Consider the following 20,573-nt stretch of genomic DNA (forward strand, 5'->3'; position numbering starts at 1 on the left):
CATCTGTTCAGGCATATGGAATATTTTGGCTGGAGAGCTAAGTAGTTTCTGTAATGTCCAGTGTCCAGCCATGGACACAGTTGTTACTAAGGCAGAAGGCAGGGAGTTCAAGATGTTGTATAGCATTTATAGATCAAGAATACTATTTTATGGGAATTCAGTCAGATAATATACTTTGGGAAATCTTGGACAATGCTGCTAAGGTATAACTTCTTTCCATACAGATTAATTAAACATCAATTTAAACATGTTTGATATATGAGCCTCAATTTGCACATTTTTCTGAGTTTTACGCTGGTTTTAAACTTTACAAAATCTGTCCTTTACTTATTTTCAGAAAATATAACTGCTGATCTTTGCATTTTTGGTTTGTTCTATTAATTACATGATAATTGCAATATAAAAGAATGCTGCATCTTTAATAATGTTTTTGTGCCCTGTGTAGTTAAGCTTTAATGCTGGGCGGGGGGATTAAATTAGTCTTGTAACCTCTTTCTGTTCCATACTGAAGATGGGAAATAAAAGCTCGTACCCACAAAAGGTAACACTTAGAATTAATATTTAATTAGACCAGCAAATTGTGCTCAGTGGCTGAAAGCTTCCAAAGAGTTGTTAGTGCCACAATTGACCTACAAGTTTAATAATAACTCACTTCTTGAAGCAAGTGCCAGTTCAGCATAGTGGAGCCACTGTAAGAAAGTCCTGTGAGATTAAAATCAGCAAACCAAATGGCAGACATGGATTCCTGGGAAGGAGCCTTCTGGAAAGCTGGGAGCTGAAATAGCTTTTCAGCCATGAGGAACATGGCTGAAAAGCTGTTTCTGAAATAGCTTTTCAGCCAGAATTCGGATGAGAACAGTAGGTGAAAAACATGATCCCTCCTGTTCTGGTAGCTTCTGGTTGGAATCCAAAATTCTACAAATAGATATTTATTAGGCAACCTTATTTGAACATATTAAATACACTGCAGATCATCAAATAAGAAATATTTTTTACAAAACATCTTCTGTTAGCTTTTCTTCCAAATCCTCCCCCTCTGGCCTTATCTCTCCCTAGTGGTGGTGGAAGAATGGTGCTCTTGGCATATCTGATTGAAATATGTTGGCGTAACATATACATTACAATTTATTTTATATGTTTCTGTTTACAGTGGTGTTTTGGCATAACATATACATTAGAGTGTATTTTACATGTTTCAGTTTACTGAGGTGTTTTTTAAAACTTCTTAAGTGTACATATCAAACAAGTATGATTTGTAATGCCTTCATTTACATAAAAGGATTGTTTTGGTGTCCTTTTATGCCATTTAAAATATGAAAAGCTATCAATCTGATAAACGCTTCAACTTCTTTCATTCCCTCAGATTATTCTAGTAAAATAGGGCATGATGAGTTCAGAAATGTGAAAACACACAGCAACAGACCAAAAATGGAGCAGTTTGAATTATTTATTGACTGCATCATATATAATTAAAGAAAAACTAGTCATTCGTTAAAAATTAAAGCAGATGAGGGCCTTGCCAGCAGAGGGAGCAGTTATATCTTCTGTCAAATTCCCATCATTTCCCCACCTATTTCAGCCTTTTTTCCCCAGCCAGTCTCCCATCTGGACCTAGCTTTGCCATACTGTTCTTTATGACAGGCTATAATTTTTTACTCAAAAAGGTATTAGTGTAAACTGATTGCAGAATTCAGTATATTTAACCTGCCACTTGATTATAAACATCAGATGGATGCTATGTTTGATATTTGGTTGTTGGTGATTGCTTATGTAGGCCAGTACGTGTTTGGTCCTTTATGAATTACTTAACATCCTCTTTTATGGAAGCAGTGGAGGTATGCAGCAGCTTATTAGTGCAGCGCTTTTCTTACACTTTCAATTAATCAAACATATTGTACTTGGTTTTTAAATAAGATTTCAGATATTGCTCTAAGTCATGCTTGCTTAATATCTTTTAAAGACACATACAATTAAAATAAAACTGATGAAGCAGTCTTTTTGCTCTTCCCCCATCTGTGCAAAATAGGCAAAACTTGGTAGACAAATTACAAAAAATCTGACAGAATTCTAACTAGTGAAGTTGAATCTAAGGATACTTGAAAAAAGACAGTTGAAATTAATGGCACTTTCTTATCAATTGTGTTTAGGATTGAAGTGGTAGACAATAGGGAAGAGTAATAATAACACTAATTGTGTCGATTTTTGTTTATGTTAGACTGCAGACCTTTAAACTTCACAGAGGTCTTAATTAAATTGTTAAAATAAATTCACCCAAAAGGTGAATCTATGAACCCTTGTTCATAGATCATGTTGTGTGAGATTTAGCACTTCATAGGTTCCTCCTATGTCATATTCTCTTAAACCATTATGTAAAGAGTTGTAATAGCTAAAACATTGTATTCTTTAAGATTAAAATACAGCAATTTTATACTATAATAATATATAGTAACATTCTATTTACATAGACAGGTCTAGAACTATGAAATATACATGCTATAGTTGCATAGATACCAATCTTGTGGTAGAGTTCATGACATGTAGAAGTCTAGAAGAAGCACCTGTAGAAGAAGTCAATCTCAGATTGCCATATGGCATAGATTTTATTTAAAATAGCACACATGCAGTCAGCAAACTAAAGTTTATTCCAAGTATTTGCCTACTTGAGCTCAGGCAAATGGCTTGAATGTTATGTGTGTTGCTGTATCTCTAAAATGAGAACTTTAAATAATCAACCATAGTACTGAGTTTTGCATATCTGAATAAGAAGTACGTTGCATTTACCGGGTATTTTTGTTGCTCCAGATCAGTTTGTTTTCAGCCTAGAAAATCCCCTTGACAGATGAAACAATACCTGAAGTAGATTATTGTTTTATATCACTATCTGCTTTTATAGCAAAACTCCCATGAGGTTTTTAAAAGTTCGCAATGCATGTCATGAGATATGATCATTGATTGATATTATCATTGGAAACTGAAATTAATTTTTTTAAAGTCTGCTAGCCAAATATTCCAAACCAATAGAATTTAATTTCATATTTTATTTAATACATTTATATACTGTTTTTTCTCCATAGAGACATGACAAGCATACATTGAAATATTATTCCCTTTTTCTTCACATTAACCTGGTGAGGTAGGTTAGGCTGAAAATCAGTAATTGTCCAAATTCAGCCGGTGAACTTTCTCAACACTCTAAATCAATCTGCTATACCACAAGCTCATGATTAGCTCTAATAATGGTTGGCCTTTTGCTAGTAGCCAGATACATACAGAAAATTTTTGAGCAGGTGATTGAAGAGATAGTATGAATTATCTGTGAATCTCTGCCAGATTGAAGATATTGCCACTCTCTTCAATAAACTTTTTTCTTTCTGTCATTGAAAACTGACAGCAAGAATCTTCTAAACAATTCATAAAATTGGCTTCATTTTTTATGATTATAAAAATAGCTGTTATAGTGAAACCTTGTAGAACCCTCTTGCCCAAAATTATTTGTGGCATTGGAACTCAGTACTCATAGAGTCAAAAATTAGAATAATTTTACCTTTCTTCCAGACATCTGTCTTTCCCAGTTGCACACAAAAATATCAAGGAAATTGTCACCTAGATAAAATAATTGTCATTTATATTTTACAATATGTTTTTATGCTGTTTTATACCGTTTTAATGCTGCTTTTGGTGATTTTTAATTACATGACTAGATACTTGTTTGGGGGGGGGGTTGTTTGTTTTGATGGTGAAATAAATGTTGTTTTATTGGTATGCTGTGTTGGACCTTGTTTTTAAGTTTTATTGTTAGTTACCTCTAAGAGTGCGCAATTCAGTATCTCTGAGCCAAATATATATCTGAAAAAATACCTAATTGGTATTATTAAGGTATGTTTGGATATATCCAGCTTATTCGTGTATATTTGGATAAACAGCTGTTTACATTCCTGAATAATCTGAATAGTCCAGAGATCTCATTTTAAAGGTTGCAGCAGCTTGTTCCCTCACCTCCTTTTGGAAGCTTCCAAGGCAACAGGAGGAGAGAGGCAGCATTACTGTGTGTGTATCTGTGTCTATGTTGCTTGCTTGCCATATGCCATTGCCAGGTCTGGCTGTTGCCTTTGTACTACTGGTTTGCTAGGTTTAGTGCTAGGATTCTCTGATTTGATGTTGGTTCTGTTGGACTTGCATTGACCCTGGGTTCTGCCTTCCATCTTTGAGGACACTGGTTCTGTTTGGTTTGTAATAGTGCCCTTTGCTTCATTTTGGTTCTGCTGGGATTCTCTGGTTTAACATTAGTTTTGTTTGTGTTGGTCATTGGTTGTTGCTGTGTGTTTGGCTAAGGCTTCCTGTGCCCTGGAAAGAGTCTTGGATTTCCCCCCATAGTAAACAATGGAGAGTTGTTGGGGGCAGGTTTCTCAGGGGCCTGTAGAATTGAACCCTTTGGGGCAATTCACTTAAATCTTGGGGGGGGGGGAGTCTAGGCAAGACTAGGTTCCCTACAATTTTACTGTAGTTTGCTTGAAAAATGGTCTCTCCAGCCCCGCCAGAAAGATTTCCCCAAAGGGAATAATTTGCTATATACTGTAAAGAGGAGCAGCTTGCAATAAACTACAAAAAGACAAAAGTCCTCATTTTTACCAAAAAAATCCAATTCACAAATGGCAAATAGAGGGCCATGACATCAAACAAACAAAAACCTTTAAATATCTTGGATAATCTTCCAGTTGTCTGAACATTGGAGAGCCCAGACATTGCATGCTGCAGAGACTGCCCATAGAGCATCCTCCACTATTTAAGACTCCATTTTACCAAAGGAGCCTCCTTTATTCCTGCCACAATCAAAGTCTTTCAAGGAAAGGTTGTATCTGAGCTCTCATATGGTTCCCAGCTCTGTATATACAAAGAAAGGCACCTATTGGAATTGGTACAATCCAAGTTCCTACATAAGATACTTGGAGTACCTCAGTGCATTATGAATGATTGGAGATTTGGCTGATCTCCTTTGAGACTCATATGTGGCAACTTGCAACAACCTACTGGTTAGAACTCATTTTTAATCCAGTGGGCCTAGTACCCCAATCCTTGCTGATAGTCACCACTCATTGTGCAAAGAGCAATTCTAGGAGCATGGCCTCTCCCCCCAAGTCTTACTCCTTCTTGGATACCAAAAAGCAAAAGAAACAGCAGCTTTAGGATCTTGCCCTACAATCAGATAGGACACAGATACAGAATTGTCCTATTATTCTGCAATATGCTAAATGTTTTCAACCAGCAAATTATCTTAGATCCCTTGAGATCTCCAAATATCAGAGAATATTTACCCTTGCACGCTTCAGCATTCTCCCTTCATCCCTCCTGGCAGGCAGATACCATCATGTCCCACTCCCCCAGCGGTTCTGTCTATGTTGTACAGGGAAAGTAGAGTTTATTGAACATGTTCTGCTGCACTGCACTTTCTATAATGGCATCCAATCTCAATATATGGCCCCAATCCTGTCAACTTTACCAGGAAGATCGAAACAATTTTATGTCTCCCTCCTTCTTGCAGGTTCTTTCCAGCAGATAACTAATAAAGTTGCTAAATTTTGCCTTCGTGCGTGTGGGATACGTAAATGTCTGACTGAATGTCAGTAATTTTTGTTCTTTGTCAGGGGAAGGTACTTTGTTTCCGTCTCCCACAATTTGCACTCATTGTTTTGGGCTCGCTGCACTGTATGTACCTCCCATATTTTATTTTATTTTATTTCTCCTTTATTTCTATTTTTATTATTGTTGTTGACTTTCTAGAGCTGATTTTGTATTGAAATAAATTTTGACTGACTGACTACCTCAAATATATTCAGAACGAATTACAAATAAAACCCAAATTTGAATACTTACTCAGTATTTTTAGACCTGAATATTGCTAATACCAAATACTTATGATATTCTGGGTATCTGAATCTGAATAATACCAATTCTTTTTTAAGGTACACCTATAGTTACCTCAAACAGGTCTCTGGAGATGTAGCATACAATCTTGTACCATGTAGGTGCGGATTACACAGTTCATTGTTGTGATACCTGTGCAGTCCAACATGAGTTTTGTGCAGGCTGACTGTGGAGTTTCAGAAAGCTCCCAACAGAGGGTGCTCCTTTCCTCCTCACCCTCATGCTATTTTTCCACCCTTTTCCCCATGAAAGGGAGAGGGAAGGAATGCCCTTCCCTCAGTTCTCTCTCAGCTGCCTCAGAGAAGTTCTCTCTGAAATAGCTTCTTATCCAACTCAAGCATTTTTTCGTCGTAATTTATTTGCCATTTCAGAATTTTTCTTTTTACAGGAGATGAGCAAGCCGATACCTAATTCTTGCAGCAACAGCTGTAAAAAAAATAAAAAGGAGTGAGAGAGCTGAGCTTTCAGCCTTCAAACATGACATAAAGCCCTCTTTTATAAATGCATGTACCATGGAGCTAAAATCTCCCACTTTAATGATCACTTACTGTGCCTTTTTTCTTCAGAGAAGAGCATGATGTTTCCAATGCTCCATTTAAACGATTTACACTAAAGCTGAGGCATGACAGTCTCCCATGCAGGCACTAACTGGGTCTGAGACTACTTAGCTTCTGAGATCTGACAAGATCAGGCTAACTTGGGCCATTCAAATCAGGATAGAATAAATTGCTGTCAAGTCACAGCTGATTTGTGGTGACCACATAGGGTTTTCAAGGCAAGAAACGTTCAGAGGTAGTTTGCCATTGCCTGCCTTTGCATAGCAACTTTGGAGTTTTTTGGTGTTCTCATTTCCAAGTACTAACTAGGGCAAAACTGGCTTAGCTTCCAAGATCTGTTCCAACTCTCAACAACATTTCCGAACAGGGTCTCCTGCAGGTACCATCCTGCCCATCAGCAAAACTGACAGCAACCCATACAGAGGCTTTCTCTGTGGTGCCCCCTCCTCCCCCCGGTGGAATGGCCTGCTTGAGGAAGTCAGGAGAGCCCCCACTCTCCTGGCTTTCAGCAAACCGAATGATCCAAAAAGGCTTTTTGGATAGGAGGGCTGTATTGTAGGGAGGGGATCTCAGATGATCCACTAATGAGTTAGGAACCAGAGACCTCACCACTACGTTGTATTGGATTCCTACTAATGCTATGTCTTTGTGAACTTGTGTCTATTTAACCTGTGGCATTGTTCATGGAAATGTTCTTGTCAGTTCCTGACAGTTGGGTCCCGCAAGTTTTCCGCAGTTAACACACAGGTGTTCCAGTTGAAGTAACTTTATTAGAGATCCATTCAGTACAAGGTGCATCAACAGTTGAAAATTGGCAGAAGTGACATATATGGAGCTGGCAATGTTAGTTATAGGGAATTTTCCCGCCAAGGGAAAGAGGACCGTTAAGGGGGGAGGGTTGTAATGAGACATTGTTTTAGAGCAGACAGTGAGAAAGATGAACTTATCTTTGGTTTTCAGAAGGAGCGCCCTACAAGCCAGCTTCGGCTGGCTGTCAAGGACACTGGCTCCATGGAGCGAGAAAGAGAAAGTAAACATTTGTAAGATAAACCAATGGCATGGAGCAATAAAGAACTTCTCACACTCTCAGAAGCCAGAGGCAGAAACCCTTCACATGCATGGCAGATATGCAGGAGGCACAGGGGTCATTTCGTAGAAAAAGAACTGCAGGAACTCATTAGCATAACTCATTAACATATCTTATTAGCATACGCCACACCCCCTGACATCACCGGAAGTGTGTCAGAAGACAACACCCACCCCTTTCCCCAAAAATCTCCAGGTATTTCCTGAAAATAAAGCAGAAAGAACTCAAAGCCAGAGGAGGGTAGCCAGCGCCAGCAGCCCTGCTTGCACTCACTCTCTCTCTCTCTCTCTCTCTCTCTCTCTCTCTCTCTCTCTCTCTCTCTCTCACACACACACACACACACACACAAACACAAGTAACGAACGAAAATAAAGCAGATTCAGAATGAATTCAAAGCAGCTTACCCTCCTCTGGAGAGCCAGACCCCAGTAGCATAGCTTACACTCTCTCTCTCTTTCTTTCTCTCTCTCTCTCTCTCTCTCTCACTCACTCACTCACAAGTCACAAATGAAAATAAAGCAGATTCAGAATGAATTCAAAGCAGCTTACCCTCCTTTGGAGAGCCTTCACCGCTTGCAAGCCTGGAGGGCAGGCCACGCAGCCCACCCCCATGTGGCCACCCCCCCCAGCACGGCCTTGCCCACCCCGGATTCCTACCAGGGAATCCATGCGGTGGTGATGGGGGGTTGCTGCAACTGCTGCTGCCTCCACCACTGCCTGCTGCTAAAGATACGGGCAGTGGGGAGAAAAAGGAATCACGTGGGTGGGGCCAAAACCCACGTCCCCTCTTTTCAGATGTTCCGGAATACCGTTCCAGCACGCTCCCCCTCCAAATGAGCCCTGAGGATGCATATATGACAGTTCCTGATATTGACTGTACTAATCTCAGACTGTGCAATCCACCTTGAGTTGCAGTGAGAAAGGCGGGCTATCAATGACATAAATAAAATAAATAAATCATTATGACTGCCTTTAGCCAACTTATGGCCCTCAAATCAATTACCTTTACTCTGATTTCCAGCCATGGGGTCCGTATGCTCTCAACACTTGCGTCCATATGGCTCCAACATTGCGATCTTGCTCAGAAACCTCCCACAGCTTTCTTGAGACAAGATCCTGATCTTCAGTTGGATCCCAACCTACTTTCCCCAAAAGATGCAATGGGAGAACTTGCTACTTATTCCCCTAGTGAGGACTAGCATCTTTTAGAGGAACAACAAATCTTCATGGCTCGCTCTTTGGAAATAGAGGTTGCCTGTGCCCCAGCATGAGCCACTAACCCTGTCTTTAGAACTATACATCTGAGTTCCACTTGGAGACAACTGGCAGTAAAGCCTATGGGAGGCCAATGATAATATCCCTTGAGAAGACCAAGTTAAAGCCTACACAGAATGCCAGACTGTGTTTAAAAAGTTGACAGGAATGGCTGGTGAGGAGACTTGGACCTTGCCTCCTAAGTAGAAGAAGCAAGGCTGAAAGTGATGAGGTGACACCACCCTCCTCCCTCCCTGCTTTGAGACCAACTAGCAGCAGTCCATCAACATTAGCCGTATTGCAAGGGTGGGGTCAACAGGGCTTCTCTCCCATCCCCACCCACAAGAAGCAGAAAATGAGTGCCAAACTAGATTGATGTCAAGAGATCCGTTACCTGATGACAATGGTAACTTTCAGAGCACATGAATATGTCTAACCAACAAAATCTAGATAAATACTAAGAAGAACCCTGCTGGATCAGACCTGTGGTTCCTCTACTCTAGCATCCTTTTTGGCCTGGAGTCCAGTCTCCAGTCACCCTGGAGGGGCAGCAAACAGAACATAGAGGCCGAGGCCCTCCCATGATCTTGCCTCCTTTACTGGGTTTCCAAAGTTTATTGCCTTTGAATATGGAGATTCGCTTTACTCACCATGACTAGTAGCCATTGACAAACCTATACGTCATGATTCTGTCTAACCCTCTTTTAAAGCCATCTACATGCACTGGCAGTGTATTCTATTTAATTACTTGTTGACTAATTTAATTACTTTTTGACTAAAGAAGTATTTCTTGTTGTCTGTCCTATGCCTGTTACCTATCAACTTCATGGGATGCCCCTGAGTTCTAATATTATAGGAGAAGAAGAAAAAGTTCTCTCTATCCACTTCCTCTACCACATGCATAACTTTATGAATAATTATCATGTTCCCTCTCTTAACCTGCTTTTTTTTCTAAACGAAAAGTCTCCGACTCTCCAGCCTTTCCTTATAGGGTAGGTGCTCCAAGCCTTTGATTGTACTGGTTGACCTCTTCTATATTAATTCCAGCTCTGAACTATCCTTTTGAAATATATAACCAGAACTATACACAGTATTGCAAATGCAGGGGTGCCATTGCTATATGTACAGTACTGGCAGTTTTATTCTCAGTCCCTTTTCTAATATACCTCATCATGGAATTTTTGTTTTTTACTGCTGCAGCACTCTGAATTGATATTTTCATTGAGTTATCTACTGCAACCCCAAGATCTCTTTCAATCTTGGTCTCCTCCAGCTCAGAATCCATCAACATATATTTAACATTAGAATTTTTTGTTCCAAGGTGTATCTCTATACACTTTCTAACCCTGAACTTTATTTTCCATGTTTCAGTGAGTGGGTGACAACATGGAAAATAAAGTTCAGAGTTAGAAAGTGTATGGTGCATTTTGACAGATCCTCCTGTAACTCTCCATGGCTTCCTTTTCCCCCAGCAGTCCTGTGTGTCCCCAAAAAGGCTACATTGAGTGTTCTGACTGTCCTAAGTTTTGATTCATCATAGAGGAACTCTCTTGATTAACAGTGAAATCGTAAGCAGAGTTACTCCAACCTAAGCCCACTGAAATCAATGGATATTGATAGGAGTAACTCTACTTAGGATTTCACTGTAAATCATGTAGCATGGGGGGGTGAGGGCTTAAGGAAGAAGAGGGAATCAGGTGAAATCTGCCTGCTTGCTCCAGTGGAGCAAGCTCGGCTCTGAAGTGTTCTCCATTCATGCAAGAGTGGAGCATTTTCATCCCATTCTCACTTCTTCCTGCAGCCTACTTTACTGCATTGTTTTTTTCCCCAGAAGATTTCTCTGCACCTCCACAGAAGATTTGCAAGGTGGACTGTAAGCTGATGGGGGAGGGGAAGAAGGCAAATGTCTGCTTTTGTAAACTCCTTGTTCTCTTTGGAAGTAGATCATCCTTGCTATATGTCAACCATCCAAAGAATGCAGGAGTGGGAAAAGCCTATGCAGATGTATCCCTTATAAATATCTCATTCTGTGAGTGATATATTTGCATTAGCAGTGTGACTGCAGTACCTACTTGTGTTTATGAGAAAAATTGCAAAATGTAATTATTATGGTTGTAACTAAACTCTTTTTCCCACATTATTTTACTGACCTCAAACAGCCCCACAGTTAGTTGCTTCTGTGTTGCGTGTATGTTTCCTTGGTGAATGGCTGGTGGGGAAAAGCGTTTGAGGTTTAAAAAAAAAAGCACAAGAAAGTTTTGACAAACCTCCTTCCCTAAACTGCAACATAGTTCCAGAATTAGGGGAGAGGTGCTATCTCTCAATTTAAAAATTAACTGGATTCACTTATGGATACTCTGTTACCTTGGTTAGTATGATCCATGGATGTTATTAGGAATATTATGTAGATCAGGATAATTCTGATGTACATGAAGGTAATGCAATCCTATGCACTCTTATCTGGAAATAAGGCTCATTGAACACTGTGGGATTTACTTATGATTAAATATACATAGGGTTGTACTGCAAAGCTTTTAATTCGCTCTCATGGAGAATATTAGATGTTGCCATAAAAAATAAGAAACACACTAACAATTATTTTCAGTAAATCAAACTCAGGTGGGAGCTAGCTAACGTTTTACTTTTCTTCATGGAAAAAGATTGTGTATTTGAAATGGCAGAAAACCTTTAGAACAAACAGTAAAAAATAATGAAAAGTAACAAGTTAAAAATAACAGAAGTTGTAATGTAGTATTGGTTCATCACAAACGCAGCATGGGTGTATATTACCAAATTAATCTGATAACCTGTTTGGAGAAAACTTTTTTCTAGATTGGGTGGTGTAATTTGCTTGAATGTCAAAGATTAGTGTCATTAGGTATTATGAAATTAATAAGTAATAAAGGGAAGATAATATAATTTCTAAAATCCAAACCTTCAAGCTACAGAAAAGTAAATAGTAGAGTTTTTTAAGAACATTCAAGAAGTAGGAACGTATCGAAAAAATGTATAACATCACATCAGGAGGCATTATTAATAAATATATGGACTGAGTAGATGTGGATCATAAACTAGATACTTTTCAAATAACAGAAATTCGTGAAGTACAAAATGTAAGGTCTTATAATTTGATGATACAGTTATTGGAGGCAAGAGAGGTAAGAAATGTCAGGATATTCGTTGATGACAAGATAATTATAAACATTCCAAAAAAGTGTAGCAAATGCTTGTTTCAGATGTGTTTTTGAAAGGGCTAAGCAATTTAAATTACAGCCAACATTCAGTTTTCAGAAACTGATCAATTGAGAAAATGAAATTGTCATTTACTATCACAATCTGTAAATACATCAAGGCGTTGCAGTAGAGGCTGCAGATCTAGGTCTTATGACAACAGACACTTGCGTATTAGTAAAAGTGGCTTCCATAAATAATGTCAGGTTTTGCAACAGCCTCTTTGTGTTAGAACAAATTTCTTTAATATGAAGTGTATCCTAATTAAGCTTATTTTGCCTCATTTTTGTCCATTGGGTGTGGAAGATTAATTTTTTCTAGTTGTCCCAGTTTCAATTTCTCTAAGTCATAAAGGATTGCTATAGCTAGAAACAGAGTATTGTCAAACTGAGTACCCAGTAAAATCGGTGCTTGGTGTTTTGGCAATTTTCTGATAGTGCTATTTGCTACAGTGAAGAATTTCCAGCTAGCACTGTGTAGTTTGTAGGTGGCATTCAGTCTAGCTTTCTGTGAGTGTATTGTGGCTAGGTTATTTGATTTGTTGCTGAGTGATCAGATCTTGTGAATTGAATCCAGGATCCTTTTTGATCTCTTCAGACATATTATACAATGACACCATTTGTTTCCAGTAAACATTTTTAAGCACATCCAATAGATTAAGTGAGAACTGTGTGGGCATAAAGAATGAAATGGGAAATAAAAGGACCTTTTAGTCATTATCAGTGTACAAAAAGCCAGGTACAGTCCACCAAAGTTAAGCAGTTTAGAATCCCATTGATTTCAGCTGAAGAGAATTAACACATGAGATATTAAAATGACTATTTAAATAAACAACATTTGACTATTTGAAAAACAAACCAACTTTGGAACCCATAGAAGAGAAGATACACTCCTGTTGCTGATTCTTTGAACAGACATAATAATATAGAATTGACATAACAATGTCAACATTCATCACCTGTGTATAATGTCAGTTTTGATTAGACATCCATTCAGTAAACCCTATAATCAGAACAATAGGCTAAACAAATTGGGGAAATGAGGGTAAAATCCCTGTCCCTCCCCCACAAAGAGTTGGTCTAATTATCTGTTGGGGGGGGGGTGGAGAAGGATTCAGTATCTCCCTTCCCATTTTTTCCAGTGGAGAATCAGGATATACATCCCAGATATGTCGTCTCCCAGCAGCATCCATTTCTGTGTTTGGATCTGGAACATTCATCCAATTTTTGCTCATATATCACTTTGCTATATTCAGGCAAATATATATCTTATTTTGCAGTTTACAAGATGCTATATTTTAAAATACATAAGTTGCACTCCAGTGCTTTGTAAGTTTAAATTATTTTAAAATGTGACTAAACGCAGGAACCATAATTACGTTAAATCTATTAAATGTTAAACATATTCTTCTTATTATATATGCTTAAATCACCCACTGGAATCCAGTTTGAGTTGGATATGTTTATCTTTGGGTGGATCAGGCTTTATGTATGTATAATACTATATATCCTTTGTATTTCACTGTAATTTTAATAATTGAAAGTATATAAAAATATTACCATGCCTTACATGGGGCAGTAGTCTCCCTTAGATATAGACTACCAAACACATTTTGGAAAATTTCTGGATATTAGTGACGTATTTTATCATTAAGAAGAGAAAGAACTATTTTTTGAACCTTAATTACCTTTTTCATCACATGGGCTGTACATTTTGTTTCTATGTTTTACAGAATAAAGCAATTATGGAACGTGTTACAAACTTGTCAGATACGATAGTAGGCCTTGAATCATTTATGGGCTCTGAGAGAGAAACCAATCCATTATACAAGGATTACCATGGTAAGTTCCATCCTTAGCAATGCAAAAAGTCTACCCTAAATGTTTCTTTGGCACTTAGCAGTTTACCCACCAACTGGAGTATCTGCCATAAAGTAGCGTTTGATTTCATTTTTTAATATCCCTCTTTATGGTTCACCTTGCTAACCAATCTTGATTTAGGCAGTTTTTTATTAAAATGCATTAAGAAAACATATGGCAACATGTTGTCATGCTGTATTACTGAGACATGGCTCAATCAGATGTACATCTCAATAGGCAGGCTTTGTGGAATTCACATGCAGAGCAAGTTTGGCAATCCTCTAACCAGTGAGCTGAAATTGTCATGAAATCAATAGTTTTGAACTGTCATCTTCTAAATAGAAAACAGTAATATATCAATAAACATTAGCTAAATGATGAAGGAAAGCTTTATATCAAAAGATTACCAATTAATTTCCTTGATTTTAATTAACACAAATGTTTAAAATCAAACTAGGATAAAATTTAAATTGTATATATACCTTTGCTGTAGAAACATGTTCTGTGCAACTGTTTTAATGGGTGATCAAAATGCCTAGCATTTTTAATATGGATCCTTGTCCACAGTTTTTTGTTTAAGCTCTCGCAACACAATTTGTGAAACTTTAAAACTTACTAAGAGACTAAGCTGTGAATGACAGTTTTAGCTAAACCAGAGTAGTGATTTGAGTGTGCATAAATTACCACTATTATTATTGTGGCACTACTGTAAATCCATGGAAACCTCCATTCTAAAGAAAACTGCTGCTGTTTGTTTGAGTTCTGCTGTAAAAGTTGTAAGAATATGGAAATGTTGTTCTACACTGGGTGTGGAAATGCAGCTTGGATGGTGCACTGGAACTTGTGTTAGCAAGGATAAAGTTGTAGTTTGTTAAATTAGAAGGTAATGTGTAGACTTAATTTCTTAGCAGTAGTTCCTGTATAGGCACAAAATTAGAGAACAAAAGATACTGAAGAAAGAGAATTCTCTATTTCCCCCATTTGTACAGGCCCCTGTAGCATTGGTGCAGTCATCTGTAATATTTCCAATTTAATATGATAGATCTCTTTTTTAATAGTGGAGATATTTATGAAAATTAACATCTTTCATAATACGTCTTGTCATCGTTGATTCCCTTTTAAATTTATGTTCCTTTCTGTGCTAATCATTGGACATTTTTGTGTGTAAGTTCCTTCAATATTTGAAGATTGTTAAAGCCTTTATTCTCTCATTAAGGTTCATTGCCTTAGCACATGCACACGCATTGCTTCTTAACCCGTTGCATTTGTTTGCACTGTCCTGCTCTGGCTTCTTAAGTGTTGTAAGCTAGTAAATTGGTCAGAATACATTTTCTTGTTTAGTAAGAATGCTCAATAAGATTCTTAATCTTACAGTGGATAGGATTTGTACTTAATATGGATAGCTGTAACTCAAACAAATTCAGTGATGTTTCCTATCCTAACTATATAAGAGCATTCTGTCTTCAGAACTCCTCAAAAGTAAAAAAGGGACAGGTACCATGGACAGGTATAGGAACATCTTCAGCATATGGAAACATTACCAAGAAAAAAGTTTTATACTATTGGGTTAATCATATCTGTATTGTGATGCCAGTCACAGCTGCTGGCGAAACATCAGGAACTACAATGCCAAGACCCCAGCAATACAGCCCGGAAAACCCACAACAACCATATCTGTATTCCCTATTTACACAATTATAACGTACTGCTTGTGATGAAAAGAAATGATGAGTGCACAGGTGTTCTGCCAGCACTTTCTTTCCAATAAATCCTACTCTGAAGAGGCAAGCTGCTTTCAAAACAAAAGTGGAAGCTGCCACAGAGAAAAATCAACAGATGTTCTAGATGCATATGTAGTGTTATTCACACATAAACTACTGCTTGAATTGTGGCTATTACATGGAACCTAACTCAATTTGAAATAATTGTATTTTGCCTTCCAATAATGGCTTCTATGCAGTTGAAGTTGGTAATAATGACAGTACCAGTATAAGTAATGGAATGTAAGGAAGCTGAGACTAACTTGTTTCATTGGTTTCAGTGGCTAGTAGTCAAGACTAACTTAAGATGGATTGTGGCCAATGTTTTGAACTATATTTAAGTGAAATGATATATGAGCTTTATATTGCAGTTGTATTGTGTTCTATAAAAACAAAATTCTAGCTTTCAGAAATTCAAACGTAATATTTTAGATGATTCAGAAAATGTTTTAATTCTTTTTAAAATACTGATTTTATGTTATAGTATGTATATAAACTTCCAAATTTTTCCCTAAAACAACAATTGAGTGTTACTTCACATTTAAGAAGAATGCTCAAACTAGGATTGCTTCTATTATAAAAACACAATTTGAATAGTCCTGTGTTTTTTATCTTCCTTGGATTTGTTGAATGACTAGTGCAAGCTTTAATTGTGATGTCTTCTAAAATATTTTTTCATTTTCTACTGTGGAAAATGACCCTTGGGTTGTTCAGGAACTATATTAAGCTACATAGAAGAAACCATCCAGCGTCCTTGTCAGAAGAAATCAACTTGAGACTCAGCTGACAGAATGCAGAGCTTGCAATGTGCCTAGTATTGCTGTAAAATTCCAGCAAGCACGTTGAAAGTCTTGCATGCAGAAAATAATTTGTGTTGCGTTTATGGAGTAGTTTAAATTTATCACACAACAGTTCTGCTTCCCACAAGAGTTTTTAAAAAGTCATTATCAAAGTGCAAAACAAAATACTTTTCATTAGAGCTTCACTTGTTATCAATAACCCATGAGCCTTGCTTTGCTGGCTGCTTACTGGTGCATTTAATAAAATAAAGATCACTCAGTGGTGCCGTGGGCAGCATGCAAGGTGATAGCCATATTTGCTTACTGTAAATACAAGAGAAAATCACACACAAACTGGCTGTAGTTTTGACAAGTATTAAGATCCCTCTTTACATCTGTACCTCTGTACCAAAGTGCAATTAGTTTTCCTCGCACAAGGATTTTTGTTTATCTTATTCTGCTTGATTACTTGAGTATAATCGCACTGTTTGCTTCATTGCTCCTGGTCGTAAGCTCCAGTTTTAAAAGGGGAGGATGAGTGCGTGTAAATATACTGAATTCTGCTGTAAGACATTAATTTACGCATCTGGATATCAGCATTTTCTTAATTTTTTCCTCCATTACTTTTTCTTTTTACAAGGTTTGATTCATATACGTCAGATTCCTTGGCTTAATAGTTTGATCTGTAATGTATCAGACACGAAGGACCTTGCTTTTAGATTGAAAGGGAAGCTGTTCATTATTGAGGTAAGTTTTTTTAATACACTTTTGGGTGAAAAGTAGAATCTTTTCTTAAACATTAATAGCAACCTTTAATTTGCATCAGATGTTGCATAGGTTTTTAATGGACTTAGGTGCTTGGAATGGCTTTGTAAAACATTGTTTTTATGATAGAAACAAACCAATTTTTACAATACAAATATTAGTTCAAAGGAATTTTTTTAAATGAATGAATAAAACCATTAGGTCTTCTTTGTCATTTTAAACACAGTATCATTTATGCTGATTTTTTGAATTTGTTCAACTAAATGTAAACTTTTTTCTCTGACATTTATGTGTGTAGCAAACAACAATGCAAAAGATCCATTCATTTTAATCTTGATAAAGAGCAAATGGAACAGAAACCTTAGGCAATCAGACCTGGTTATATTTATTAACCAAGGAAATTCTGAGGAAAAATGAGATGTTTGGGGAGTGAGGGGTGGGATAGTACTTAGTACAGTCTGTGCCGCTTTTAAACAAAGACATAAAATAGCCAAGCAGCCTGACAAATCATTCAGTTTAATCTCATTTCAAATGAAAAGCTGTTAAGCAGGCCACTTGTCTTAACTGCTTGAAACCATAAAAGGAAGAATTGCCACCAATATATTAGCATATTTTTTACTTCATCATCAAATGATGGTCAATGTGGCTTGGCACTGCTTTGGTGTTTGGGATTTCACCCTTAAGTGACCACTTTGGCCCTTGTTTGACCCTCTGCCCTCTTTAGCTGGCCACTTGATAAGGTAACTTAGGGGTATGTTCTCGTTTTCTCTTTTCTCTCCCCCCCCCCCCGCCACAATGGCAAGTTGCACTAACCTATAAATTGTTGAAAAGAGCCTATCTAGTGACAGATTAAAGTGCCTCCTTCTAATAATGGTTATCAATGCCCTTAATTATCTAGTCCTGTTAAAGTAGTTAATAGTTAATCAAGAAGCCAGTTTTTCAGCCAGGTCATCACTGCATTGAGTACTTGAAGTTTCTCTTCTGGAAATGCTACCTTAGGAGCCACTTAAGGGCAAATGCATGATGAAGATTGTTAGATCGTTTTTTCCCTTTAAACAGAGGGTGCTTCCTTCATGATTTTTTTCAGTTGTCAGGGAAGGAAACATTTAATGGAACTAAACACTATAGTTCTATAGTTCATTTTAACATAATTTCACTTCATCAAAAGGCTATTCATCTTCTGAATCACTAATAAAGGACTTTAATATTCACCATAGGGTTTAAAATGCAGAAACTTGTCATTGTTTTCATTGATACAGGCAAGCTTGCAGTTTATTTCTACTGTAATAAATTACTACATCATTATTATTTTTTTCATGAGGAAGCTGATATCAGAAGATTTCCATTGTCAATAAAAATTCTGGTTATCAGTTTTGTTACTGCAAAGTCAAAACCCAGCGCCCCCCCCCCCATAAAGAATGTATATAGTCTACGAGTAAGGACCTTTGGTTTAGCAATGTTAGGGACCCACTGGGGGGGGAAGACCTGTAGTTTCATAGATGACCTACTTGAAAAATTTCAGCCCTCCTTGAGAGTACCTTTTGTAAATTTATTTCCATTCTCGCTGGAGAGAAAACTCTTGCATGATAAACCAAGTCAGTGTTCTTTGAATGTACAGAATTGTCCTGATAGTCCTCAGCCCATTTTTCTTGTTAAGGTCATCTTGTCTGTATGAAACAGAGATGAATAAACACAGTTTTATGTTTTTATATAGTGAAAAAAGGAAGAACAGTTTATACTCCTTTTTACAGAAGAAAGATGATTTTATCATGAGTAATGAAGTTATTAAACTGAAAAATCCAGTGAGAAAAAAATGACACCATATTGGGTTCTCAGATTTAAAATGATAAATAGCAAATAGTGAGGATTTTAATCCAAAAGTATGTCCAAAAAAGACTGGAAAATTCAACATATTCTTTAACAAAATAATAAATGCAGACGTTGAAGATTGTAGGTGTTAAGTAGCAGGGTACTACATGTTGATATGGTCATAGTGTTGAAACCAAATTGTCTTTGAAAAATGGATGTGTATTTCAATGTAGGAATTGAGAGGAATCTTGGGAAAAAATTGCTTTGTTACATGTTCATCACTAGTGTTGTTTTTCAGGTAACAACATTGTAATGGGCACTCAGAATTAGTTTCTCTTAACTGCTGCTTTTACTGTGAAAGTTATGTTTCTTTACAATATGCTTATAAGCAAACAACTTGTCATGTCATCCTTGTTAAGCAAATAATAGAATTTTATCACTTTAAGCACTTAAGCACATCTTAATGTGCAATCCACAAACAGTATTTAAAGTTTGTGATCTTTGTATGGAAAATGTGTTTTGGTATTGAGTACTATACTTGGAGTTTTAATATACAGTTATGAGTATTTTTTTTGGTTCCTCAGAAAAAATGACAGGATGGTTATATAGATACCAAAATGTTTGCTTGATATTTCATAGCACTGTACATATTAAAATATTAGAGAAACTCTAAGTTCATACCACTTGAAAGGACACACAATTTTGAAGTTAGCTTTTCTAATCCTATTTCTTCCTACTTTGGAATCTTAATTAGAAGGAGATAAAAACCATCATTTGACTAAATTATTGTCCTGAATCTGTAGCAAAAGGTATAATCCGCAATTGGGCCAATTAGTGTACCTCATAGTTAGCTGTGCAGAGGCAGGCAACTTGATTAGATCTGACACCAGCCTAGTTCCCACTGTTGTTTTGCCAGGTACGATGGTCAGACTTCAAAGAGCTTGAGGCATCAGCAGGGCAAGGTTTGGAGGCCAGCTTAGGTCCGGTCATTAATCTCTCTGCTAAAACCACAGCAGCAATCACACAAAACAAGCTTACACGACACAATCATGCGGTATTAAAGTTTGGGTTGAGTCATGCCAATTTGCCTTTGATTTTCTGATGGTTGAGTTAAAGATGGCTACATGACTAGACACATACTAAAATGTACTGATTAGGTAAGTTCCTTAAATATTTGAAATATTTTTGATTTTTCAGTCAAATAATATAACATAATATAACATAATCAAACTTTTTGGTAGATGTGTTTCAAATACTATTTGTATCTGGTGTACTTCAAATTAACAAGTTTTTGCCATTCTTATCTGATATGTAACTCATCATTTCAAACCATTTGCACAGAAGTATTGAAACTAGAACTTTACTTAAATGCTGAGTAAAGTGCTGTTTAACTGATGTGATTACATAAGAGTTCCTTTCTTCTACCTTCTGATTTGCTGAAATGCTGCAATAATGGTGAGATGTTTCCATTCTGAGGAAAGGCCAGGGCTGGCTTAGCATTATTCCAAATGATTTAAATTGCCATCTTGCTGACTTTCCCTTAGGCAGCT

The 20,573-nt window shown here is 37.1% G+C and overlaps 1 protein-coding gene across 1 annotated transcript in view; it reads left to right on the top strand.

The window, feature by feature from the left end:
• Positions 1-20,573, top strand: part of ELP4 (elongator acetyltransferase complex subunit 4) — a 371,722-nt gene that overhangs the window by 189,292 nt on the left and 161,857 nt on the right. Inside the window, exons 8-9 of the mRNA XM_054971431.1 lie at positions 13,784-13,892; positions 17,090-17,196. Of these exons, the coding sequence (XP_054827406.1) occupies positions 13,784-13,892; positions 17,090-17,196 (216 nt within the window). The remainder of the gene's footprint in view (positions 1-13,783; positions 13,893-17,089; positions 17,197-20,573) is intronic.

Source organism: Eublepharis macularius, chromosome 2, assembly GCF_028583425.1.
Source record: "Eublepharis macularius isolate TG4126 chromosome 2, MPM_Emac_v1.0, whole genome shotgun sequence".
NCBI classification, from domain to species: domain Eukaryota; kingdom Metazoa; phylum Chordata; class Lepidosauria; order Squamata; family Eublepharidae; genus Eublepharis; species Eublepharis macularius.